We start from the raw sequence: 11,629 nt of genomic DNA on the forward strand, positions 1-11,629 counted from the left end.
GAGAATTTACATATATATTACTCATGGCAAAGTTGGCCATTTTGTACAAGAGGATGGCAGATTTTAGCAGATTTCAAAATTACATTTTGACGTCTGCAGTATACAACTTATCTATTTATCTTACTGCTTACCCCACTTGCTCTTACATAATTATCTCACCTTAGAAGAAATAACTATTATTTATTGATCTTTACTTTTTATCTAAAGTAATTTCGTCTCGTAAGGTTTAAGAAAGATTGTATGTAAACAAGTCACAAGTGCAAGATAATAGGATATTTCTGTGCATAGCTTATTCAAATTTTGTTCTTTCCATGTTCATCCACATTTGAGTCCGCACTTCTACCATTTTCCACTTCAGCCACATTTGGTGTAACTTCTTCAATTTTTTACAAATTAAAAATTAATAATTAAAAAGTAAAAGTTAAAAATACCAACTTGTTTGCTTCCCAATAAACAACTTTTTTTTTTTTTTTTAAAAACTTATTTATCATAAATTATAAACAAAAATTGCACCAAATAATCTAGAACGGATTTCCAATATATATATATATATAAACAACTACGTAAGTTACACCAAACAAGTTACACCAAACAAGACGGATGCTGGTTGAATTTATAGTTGAGACGAGGGAAAAGAAAAACACCGACATTGAGAAATATGATTAAAACTAAGAAATGCCAGTACTTTCCAGATTTTGACAATTGTTGCAGGAAAGGAACCAAGTTATGGTTATCTTGTCTTTAAATTAAAGATCGCAAAGAAACAGAGTACCAAGAGAGAGACAAATGCAAAACATTATATGCTAAGAAATGGAAATGGAAGGACGGAAAGCATCCATTGACATGTAAACTGGATCTGCCTCTGGTGTAGACATTTTCAGTCTCTCTATCCCACACCGATAGCGCCTAATGGTTAAGTGGTTAAACTCTAGAAACTGAACAAGTCGATGAGGTCCAAACCCTCCAGAGTGCTCTCAATCTTCCATGTAATTATCAGATCGAACATGGCATGCCCAGCATTTTCTACAACTGCCTTCCCACAAAATCTGGGCACCCAAGCTCCTGTACAGTTCTTTCACTTACCTTTCCCCCACCAATTGAAAAAAAAGAAAGAAAAATAACGGTAATGAACAAGTCAACGGAGTTGGAGTCGAATCGCTCCAAGGTGCTCTGAGCTTCATCTACCATGTATGATGACCACAAAATGTACACTTCTTTACACTAGTCTATTTGTTCTTCAATGTATGGCAATGCTGAATGCTGGAACCCCAGAGGTCGTCTTTCTGTAAAAGCAAAATTTTCAGCTATCCAGATCAGTTTTGCGCATCCAAAGCATCTAAAATTGTTACAAGAAAATTTGGCAATAAATTCAACCCAAGTGCAGCTAATAATTTTTTATAGCACTGTTACTTACCATACAGAACATGAAAACCCAATGCAATGATGTATAATCTCTCTCCCTCCTTCCATTTCAGGTTCCAAAAGATATAAACTTATTTCAGAGATTCTCTTTGGATTCCTATTGTACAATTTGTTGATTACATATATGCCCGAGAGCCAGCTCTGATCAGGTGGTCAGATTCTGTTGGTGCGACCAAGGATCGGAGAACCTGGATTAAGGTCCAACAAGGGGTTCAACTTAACATGATCCTTCAAGAGTTGCTGGGAAACACGATTTGCCAATGCCGACTGTCTGTCATATAGTTCCCTTGAGTCCCCTTGGACAGGTGGTCCAAACTGATTTCCTGGAAAACCATTTTCAGATGAAACTAATTCCCGGAAAACATGAGAGGCTTGTGGCATTCCTCGAAATATGTCAGGCTTGGGGTTATGATAGGAAGTGCTGACATTTGAGCAGAGATTGTTTTGGAACCTTGGAATTGTTCCCATGCCTTCGTGCAAGTAGGTTGGCTGCTTCAGGTGATGAAATGGAATGGCACCGCTGCCCCCAGTGAGAGGAGTGGATGAACCGGATGGGGTACGAGGGCTGGAAATAGGAGAGGGAGACATTCTTCCACTCAGATGTTGTGGTGACCGTGAATGTAGTAGGGGGCTCCCAATGAGAGAAACTGGTGATGGCATGTTGGTCCTCGGCACATGGGCATTGGCATCACTGGAAATAAACAGAAATGAATAAGAAATTTCCTCATGATCACCTTAGGCCAGATCACAACCACTATATTCCAATAGTAGCAGTATAACAGTCAACATAAGGCAATGAAGAGATTGGTATCACAGCGAAAAGTTGATATGACATACCTTGATAGTCATCACCGTTGCAACAAGGTAAGACAACTTATGATGACATAATAACCACTATTAAGGTATATTCAGAGTCGCATAAATTTAAGAGAAGTTTTTTAAGGAATTACTTCTTCCAACAAGGTAAAACAATTTATGATGACATAATAACCACTAGTAAGGTATATTCACAATGATTTAAGAGAGAATTATTTATGCAATTGCATCAGCATAAAGGCGGCACCAAAATGCGAATCTCAAATTACATGAAAACTGAAGGAACCAAAATGCAAGTAGACATGATTTATTTAATGCATGCATGTAGATGCCTGTGTGCATTTCTGTCCCACAGAGAGAGAGAGAGACCTGAATCCTGAACTAGTTTTCAAACCCCTAGGGTGATGGACAGCCATTCCCTCCGAGTCCAAGCAAGATAGGTTTTTGGTATGTCCGGTGTCCTAAGAACATCAAGTGCATCAACCAAGAGTTAAGCCCAGGCAAATAACAAAAGCTGAAACATATAACAGGAATTAAAAGAAGACAACCAATTTAATAAAAATCAATAGGACACCAGAAACCAACAATTTATATATACATATAAAAAAAAAAATTCCCAGCATTAATTTAGTTAGATTTTTCATTTATTCAAAATTATATTTATGAGATGGGCCATTGCTTTTGGTGCAATGCTAAAAGCTTGTGCCACCAAGAATTTGCATGAATGCAACTAGTGGCATATAATAGCAGAAGCTGCAAACAACGTAAAGGATAGCATAGGCACAGCAAAAAAAGCCACTCATACCAGAGATCTCAAAGCATTTGTAACTGTAGGTGATGGCTCTGGAGGTTCAGAATCTAGAATGGGTCTCTCAAAAGTTGCAGCATTGTTTACAAAAGGGTGCTCCAAAAGCTTAGCGGCTGTAGGACGGTGCAAAGGATTGCGCTGTAAACACAGCCTCACAAAGTCCTTGCCCTCATCTGAGAGATTTTCCGGGATTGCAGGAAGTTCCTTGCTGTTTCCAATCTTAAACAAAGCGGCAACCTTCACCAGAAATAATAAGAGAAGAAAGGTCAAGCAATCACATATTTTTTAGCATGAAAGAGCACTCAGCAAGATATATTGTTAGCTAATACGAGACTCAGCATTGCTTATGTGCGACAAAAAAAAAAAAAAAAAAAAAGGAAAGAAATTTAGCCTGTTGCATTCAAATCCACTAACCCCTTCATATTGGCTCCAGGGTGGTTTCCCTGTAGCCATCTCCAAAACTGTGCACCCAAGGCTCCATATATCTACAGCAAGATTGCAACCGGTTGGATTCTTTATAACCTGAACAAGCAATGCAATCTAGAAATATCACTTGAAAGCTTTGTCAAGAAAAGCGAGACAAATGATGACTACATAACCATGCTAACCTCAGGTGCCATCCAGTAAGGGCTTCCCTTGAATGATAATGGACAGGACTGTCCTGTAATCTGCAAATTAAATTGGTTAAATTTGATAAACGAAGGAATGCAGTTTCATTAAAGATGTAGATGTGCACAAAATATTGAGATTTGATACAGATAGGAACAAGTGGGTCCTTAAACCAATTATTCCCAAACATCCCCATCCCCCACTTCCCTTTCTTTCTGTTCCCCAGGAAGCTTATCTCCATGCTTCCTCAATTGGCTACGTATACATGACATTCACAGTAAAGCTTTCCAAAGATTATATTCACATCAATGTTGGCATACAATCTGCAACTGTCATATCAACCAAAAAAAAAAAATAGAGTGGCCACCTATGCAGCATATAATCCCCATTTTGCAAACACTAAGTTCAAGCAGCATTGGTTGATCACATACCTAATACTCCACATTTACTTCTTAAAGCAAGGAAGTTTGCTAGGGAGTAGGGATTTTATTCAAAGTGTATTTTATTCGAAGTGTATAATAAATAAAAGTAACTTGTCTATAATATGCCAATATTTTACTGTGAATTTACGGATTTTTGATATAATATTTTTCTGATTGACCCACCTGTTGAATGACTCACCCCTTCACCAGCCATCAGAAATGGTTGATGTCAAGGCTAAATTTTATAACTCTGCTATGAACTTTCATAATTCTCATATTTTCCTAATTATTCCTATCCCAATTATTTGTATGAATTTTTCTGACATTTAAGCCATTGTTGATTTTAGATGGAATGTTGCTGAACCAGCTTCATGTTCAAACATGTCGAAGTATAGCATGCATAAAAATGTAGAGAAATCTTCTTACATGTTTTGCCATCCCAAAATCGGCCAATTTCACACGGCCACTGGGGTCAACCAGTATATTTGCTCCTTTGATGTCCCTGAAGATAAATGGTTGGTACATAGTAAAATCTGTTGTGAGATGATTAAAACAAATTGCCATGCCCACAATATAATAAGAAGCAATCAACAATTAACACAAGGTAAACTCACCTATGAACTGTATTTTTAGCATGCAAATATGCGAGCCCAGACAATATTTGTTCAGTGTAGCTACGAATAGCTATTTCACCCAGTGGACCATAATCTTGAAGAAGTTTGTAGATGGAACCACCAGATACATACTCCAGATATATGTATAGTTTGTCATCTACCTGTTGAAAGAATACAGAGCTTAGAGTAAGAGTTAACACAATCTGAACCCTCTATAGCCATCTAATGATCAAATATTACCCCATAAGAATTAACTTCAAGTCAAGATATACTACCATACAACAACTCTTATTAACTTTTTTACACAAATATAGGAGAAGTAATCCTAAAAATATTGACAATTGTTATCCATTGACTCAATACACAATACTGCAGCTTTTTCAAAACCATAGAAGATTGGACAACAATCATAATGTAAAGATCCTTCATGATGCAAATCTCAACGACAGTCAGACCCGAAATTTACATACGTTTCAGAAAGTTCACAGCTACTACTAGAAAAATGAAATAGACCACTCTTCTAGCTTGTTCATATGCATATATAAATACTAAGATGGCACACACGCAAAAAAATAATAAATAAATTGAAAAAGAAAAGTAGAGAACTACACCAAATTGCACAAAAGACATACTGTCTCAGATCCATAGTACTGGACTATATTTGGATGCTGCAATCGACTCAGTAGTGCAATTTCCTGTCAAATACCAATTGCAAGTATGAAGTTTTCCTCTCAAGTTACAAAAAACATGCACAAAGACAAATCTCAAATAAAACATATAAAGACATAATTTTTATTCTTCAAACTGCTATATTTCAACATATCAACCCAGAAAACGTACTTGTCCCAGCTGTTGTGCACTTTCCTTTGATTTTGCATCATCTGAAAATAGTGTCACCTCCTTCATTGCACCCATCTCACCAATTTCACTACAAGCCAGGTAGTAAAATAAAATCAGACATGCGAAAGCACAGACAAAAAACCAGCACAAAAGAATAGGTTGTATAAAATGTATGAACAAATCTGAAAGATCACACAAGTAAAAGCCTCTATCAAATAAAGTCATCAGACCAATATTTAATATACCAGCAACTGTGAGGAAAATATCTGCAATAAGAAATAGATAATATTAATGTAAAAGGAAGAGTGAAATTGCAGCCCCTTTGCAATACAAACCTGTTAAAACCAAGATACACATGTCCAAATGTGCCTCTTCCAAGCAGAGGTCCCTTCTTAAAGCGCGAACCAGGACTTGTTGGAGTTTCTACCCTGCCAGGACTTCGTGGCAGTGGAGTTGTTGTTGAATATGAAGGAGAAAATGGGCATGAGTTAGAGATTGTTAATGGGGGGAGGGGCAACCGGTGGCTTTGTTGCTTCTTCTCATCAGACCATTTTACAGGTATCTCCATGGCTGCAAGGCCAGCTCGGGGATGCAGAGGGGTGACAGCACCACTGTGTATTCTGGAACTGGGGCCAGGGCTTGTCATTCTTGGACTAGGTATAGGAGAGCACTCAGGGCTACACCTGCTGTGCGGCCAAAACAGCTGTCCAGACATATCTCCTCCTACTGAATTCTGCCCAGAATTGTGCCCTGAACCTGGACTAGAGCATTGACCAGACCCGAGCAAAGCTACATCTGGATAGGGCTTTCCTCCCCAGAAACCAGAGTTCATGACTAGTTCATGGCCAAATACTCTCATTGGACTTCTAGATGGACTTGACATTGAGCTGTCTGGAGCACTACACACAGCACCATGGTAGGGAATATGAAAATTTGGCACAAGAGTGCTTCCAAGTCCTTGCTTAGGCGATGTAGGGTGAGTCTGGTTGTTCAACAAAATGTTAGCTGGCCTCAAGAGCTCCCTTGCGTTCTTTCGATTGGAAACGGGGGATTGTTCCTTAAGCTTTAAGCTTCAGCATAGACAGAAAAAACTTTGTTAGGTATTGAAGGAACAGAAAAGACAGCAGAAGAAAGACAATGACAACACAGGCATACATGGTTATCATGCATTGAACATCATACTATTTTGAAAAAACAACTTAATTATTAACTATACATATGAAAACTCACGTGGTAGGGCTGTTCATAGCAGTTCTGTTCCCACTTTCGTAGTCAGATGCCTGAGGGCTCAAGAGACGTGATTCAGTAGGATCATCACTATCAATCGAACTATCACTAGAAACAGAAGCTGTCGTTAAATCACCCACAGCATCTGCAGGGTCTGGCCTGTTTGGAAAATTTTCAGGTCTAGGAAGGGGCAGAGAAAGTGACGGCTTGAGGCCTTTGTTAAATCCTGGTTTGGTTGATGCATTAATTGTAGAATCAGTATGAACTACACTAGTAAGGTGCACTCCAGGAAGGGGAAGTGGTTGGGCACGAGGCCCTTCAGCAAAACTTTGACAGCGTGATACTTGTGTCGAGGGTGATGGTGATGGTGATTGCAACTGTGCATGAGACAGAGATCCCTTTTCTGAAGCAGTGTCAGTACAATGTTTCCGAGAATCTCCAGGCCTGTTGCACTTTTCTTCAGAAGAAATCTTGAATTTTCTGTGGATTGTATCAAAGAAACCTTCCTTGTTTGCTTTTTTCTTTACTTCTTTGGATGAAGATTTTCCCCACCAAGGAGACATGATTATGTAAACAAATTTACAGTAAAGACGAGCAAATTTCACTCCAACAACCACACTTTGAATACAAATGAATTATATCAGAAGAAATATTTATCACATGTGCATCATACTGGTAACTATCTTTGGCAATCGTATGTTTTGATATCGAGATTTAAGTACAATAGCCTTCTCCACAAAGTTTCCAGAAAGAAAGAGCATGACAAAGAGGCAACTACTCCATTTAAGAATGTCAATACAGGGGTGGTTCAAAAAGAGTTGTTGCGCACCAGAAGACCCTGCATGCAAATCTAACAATATTAGCTTCTAACCCAAAACAAAAGAGAAACGAGGTAATACACATGCAAATTTTTTTTATTTTTTTATTTTAATATCATAAGACGCGTATAATGTGGACACATGGATAGTGCAAATAAATTGACGTGAGAATTTAGCCAGAAAAAGAAAGAAACAAGGAGTTCACAAGTCAACAACTTTTCAGCACATTAATGATTGAGAACATGGATCAATTGTTCAATATAGAAAGAATTAAATTAGGAAGGAGAGTTGCAAACTATGTACATCAAACAAAAGAAACACTTTAGAAAAACCACACCGCCACCTGCCCTACCGACCCTGATAAGTACTATTCACTCAACCCTACTGTTCCCTCAAACATTGCATTCCATGGAGGGTTTAGGGAGGCCTCTCCCCAAGGGGGAGGGGGTCCGGGGGGTTTACCCCCTCCTCCCGGCCGAAATTTTTGGGTACTTTCATAATTCCCATATTGCTTTCGTGCAACTCTATATCTATACTTATAAATAGATGAGGGGCGCCTCTTTTCGGTTAAGCAAGAGCTGTATTTTTCTGATCATAATGAAAACCGCAGCAGCTATGGGCGTAGCCCTATTCTGAGGTGAACCATGTAAATCCTTGTGTTCTTGTGTGTGTGTGATTTGTTTGATTCGTTTTTTCCTTCATTGTTTGTTATTTCGTGTTTCACCGATCTTAGTTAGTAAGGGTCAATTCCTAACATGCCCCTCGACAACAAGAAGAAAAAGGAGGGACTCATCGTAGAAGCCAAAAAAGGGAAGATTTCTCTGATATCCCTATAGCAGGTTTAAAAAACAATCCCCTACAGGGAAAGCATATAAACAGGTATGCCCAAAGAAAAGTTGTTCAAGTTAAAAAGTTAGCATATATTAATACTTGCCGAGCTAGTAATCTATTCAAATCAAAGGCATCATCCTGCATAAGGAAATTTCAATAGCTTCAACATGGATGCACAAAGTTTGTAAAGCTAGTCAGATTCAGAAGAATTTTGTCCTAGTGTTGCACCATGTATGTCATAATTGCATATTCAGAATAACAACACTAACGTATATGGAATGTACGGAATATTTCCCATTTAAATTAGATGGTTTTAATAGCACAACCAAAAACCTTTTGTTTAATGCAATTGTTGTATAAGACAGTGTCAAGCTTCAAATTTTGTCACAACCCTACAATTTGATGAGCCCAATCTATGTCTCGAGATCTCTCCACATATAGCAAGACAAAAACACATCAATTCGTGATGCATGGTCTCTCTGAGATGCCCAAGACATCCCCTCAAGCTGACCAAATATCACCAATCCCTTGTCTCACACATCCATATGCTCTGATGGCCTGTGAGATTAACATGACTTGGCTGAGTTGACATGATCTCTGCCAAGTCTCAAAACCTCACTATATAGCAAGCATTGAAAACATAGATCTAGTGAAGTCCTCATACTCATACACAGTTCCAATTGCAACCTCCATTACACTAAATTATGGTACCAAGCCCAAGGTAGCACCAACCAATTTCCAAACACAAACAATAAAATAACAAAAAGTATATCATTTATATAACCAACAACTCTTCAATTTCTTCTTCATAAATAAACTAGACCATTTAACAATAGATTACATGTCATTGGATTCACTGATATTGAAGCTTCTGGTTCTTTTCTTTTGCCAACACAACTTAAACTAGTGAGTGACCACTTGCTAGTAATACTAATTTAAACAACTAAAAGCCTGCATTTATCAAATCAAGTTTAATACTATAGACTAATTGCATTCCTGCACATTGCATATCATTCACAGACTCAATTCTTCTATGTTTGTTTAAATTACATATCATCTGTATGGACCCCATTTATTATCCCATTAATTCGAATTCAACAATTCTACGTGATCATAACGTATCCCGGCACACGATTGTGTTGTAACAAATTTACACATTCCTATAAATCATTCCATCTCAATTTTATCAAGTAGTGACAAAAAGATTAAATTAAAAAACACCTGCCACGTAACTTCTACTACCTTAATAGAGCTCGATTGTCATAAATCGTAACTGAAACAGATCCAACCTCCAACACCCCATTTTAGACAATACTGCATAAAAACAAACTCAAACTCAAAAAACTCAAAGCACAATCTCTCCTCAGAGATCCAGAATTCCAACCAATCAACCAAAAAAATCACATAACATGAAATGCATATGTCCATATACGATATGGGTTTCTGTATCTACTCTGCGTCTATGCATAATCCTTATATCATGATATAGGACCAAAAACATAACCCAAAAAACACAAACACACACACAAATAAAAAACTTATCTTTAACAAATTGTTGGTTAACAACCTCGGCGAAATTCACTTGAAAATAAAGCTAATACGCAAATTTCACTGAATTGAAGCGAGAAAAGGAACAAACAAACAGTGAACAAACACTTGTGAAAGTGGTACAGAAACCCTAAGAGAAGCAAAGGCATATAGAAACAAAAGCATGAGGTTGATACATCACAATTTGTCAATTTTACAGTAGCTGAAAATCGAGCTCTCAGCACACCAACTAAAAAAAACCCTAACCTCACCGGCCGGAGATGGAGACTCACCGGTCGGAATTCACATCTGCTGCGAAGTGTCAGCTTCGTCAGAGACGAGACCGCCAAGCCAAACTGAAAAAAGCAGACCAAGAAAGGGATTGGTGGAAGATGGAATATCATCAATTTAGTGAGAGAGAGAGAGAGTGTGCGTGTATATATATATACAGAGAGAGAGAGAGAGAGAGAGAGAGAGGATACGAGCGTTACATGTGAACAAAATAAGAGGAAAAAAAAAAAAAGGATTAATTATTGAAGAAAGAAGACCCTATTAGACTTGGTGATGTCTCATTATGAACACGGTTTTTCTCTTGTCCAAAAATCAATTTGAGGATGTTTTCTTGTTTTAATTATTCAAATATTTATTTAGTGAATTTATTTAGTTATATTATTTATAAAAAAATTAAATTAAATATTATAAAATGAAGAAATTTTATTAGATTAATTTAATTTTTTTAATAAAAGATATACATGTAAAATCTTAAAAATATATTATTAAAATGGTACCATAATGGTTCTGTGAACTCAAACAACACTTTTCAGTCTAAATGTGGACAAAAAAGGAGAGAGAATAAGAGTAGTAAACGAGCCAAACAGTTAACTTGAAATTATTTAAGTTTGGTTTAAAAATTTTAACAAATTTTAAAATTTGTTAAAGTTTGATTTGTTCATTGTTTTAGTGAATCTCAAACGATTTTTTGTCGAGTTGTTCAATTTTTGAGCCCAATAAGTAATCAATTGTTTAAATTTTGTTTTAAAACTTTAATAAGTTTCAAGATACGTTCAATGTTAACTTATTTGCTTACGAACTGAATTTGAATAAATTTTTAACTAGTCAAATTCAAATTATTTGATTCATTTATCACCCATAAGACAGTGATTTTTCTGTTTTTCATTTTCATGAGATCTGAGGTTTTTTTTTATTTTTATATCAAACTTATATTAAGAAATTTTTTATCGTTAGTGTAATTATTGTTTCAAAAGTATTTGTAAAAAATGATTACAATTGTAAATTATATATATATATATTAATAATTATTTTCTCAAATCACCATTGATTTGTAATTTTTTTCTAAATATATAATTAGACCAATAGAATAGAGGAGAAAAATGGGATTAATTATTGAAAAAGAGAAGACTCTCATGAGGAGAGTGATGATATATGATTTATAACGTACCATAGAGACAATAATATCTGTACGTTACGATACTTATGATGTCACTTTGTAGCTTGAATCAGATCACATGGTAGTGAAGTGCTTACGGGAGTGTTATGATGGGATTGAGTGCATGTGATCATTGCTCTTCCTTCTCATTATTTTTAACCGCAACTTACTCATTTTTATTCCCATTATTATTGTTATTATCATTTACCCCCATGCGTTACGCAATCTCGATTTTACTAGATGCCCCC

At 36.6% G+C, this 11,629-nt stretch overlaps 1 protein-coding gene across 3 annotated transcripts; it reads right to left on the reverse strand.

Annotated features, from left to right (window-relative positions):
• Window positions 1-649: 649 nt before the first annotated feature.
• LOC114281816 (mitogen-activated protein kinase kinase kinase YODA) lies at window positions 650-10,505 on the reverse strand. Of its 3 annotated transcripts, XM_082902535.1 has the most exons (14): window positions 10,228-10,452; window positions 9,650-9,721; window positions 6,762-7,596; window positions 5,867-6,601; window positions 5,532-5,619; window positions 5,324-5,386; window positions 4,692-4,852; window positions 4,504-4,579; window positions 3,655-3,714; window positions 3,461-3,568; window positions 3,044-3,283; window positions 2,608-2,699; window positions 1,415-2,113; window positions 650-1,283 (listed from the first exon to the last, which is right to left on the reverse strand). In XM_082902535.1, the coding sequence occupies exons 3-13, from the start codon at window positions 7,319-7,321 to the stop codon at window positions 1,576-1,578; spliced, it is 2,721 nt and encodes a 906-aa protein (XP_082758661.1). In that variant the 5' UTR covers window positions 7,322-7,596; window positions 9,650-9,721; window positions 10,228-10,452; the 3' UTR covers window positions 650-1,283; window positions 1,415-1,575. The 3 variants fall into 3 exon arrangements, with proteins under 3 accessions (XP_082758661.1, XP_028080211.2, XP_082758660.1); XM_028224410.2 differs by lacking the exon at window positions 9,650-9,721 and having other exon boundaries at window positions 10,228-10,505; XM_082902534.1 differs by lacking the exon at window positions 9,650-9,721 and having other exon boundaries at window positions 10,202-10,505.
• Between the last annotated feature and the right edge of the window lie 1,124 nt (window positions 10,506-11,629).

The sequence above is a fragment of the Camellia sinensis genome, chromosome 13 (genome assembly GCF_055761805.1).
Source record: "Camellia sinensis isolate YWXY chromosome 13, ASM5576180v1, whole genome shotgun sequence".
Lineage (NCBI taxonomy): Eukaryota > Viridiplantae > Streptophyta > Magnoliopsida > Ericales > Theaceae > Camellia > Camellia sinensis.

Excerpts from the sequence above, each read along its gene's own strand:
- LOC114281816 (XM_028224410.2), bottom strand. The coding sequence starts at position 7,321 with ATGTCTCCTTGGTGGGGAAAATCTTCATCCAAAGAAGTAAAGAAAAAA. Across the intron at positions 6,602-6,761 it reads GCTATGAACAGCCCTACCAC|CTTAAAGCTTAAGGAACAAT; the intron begins GTGAGTTTTCAT and ends TCTATGCTGAAG. Across the intron at positions 4,853-5,323 it reads AGTACTATGGATCTGAGACA|GTAGATGACAAACTATACAT; the intron begins GTATGTCTTTTG and ends TTCTTTCAACAG.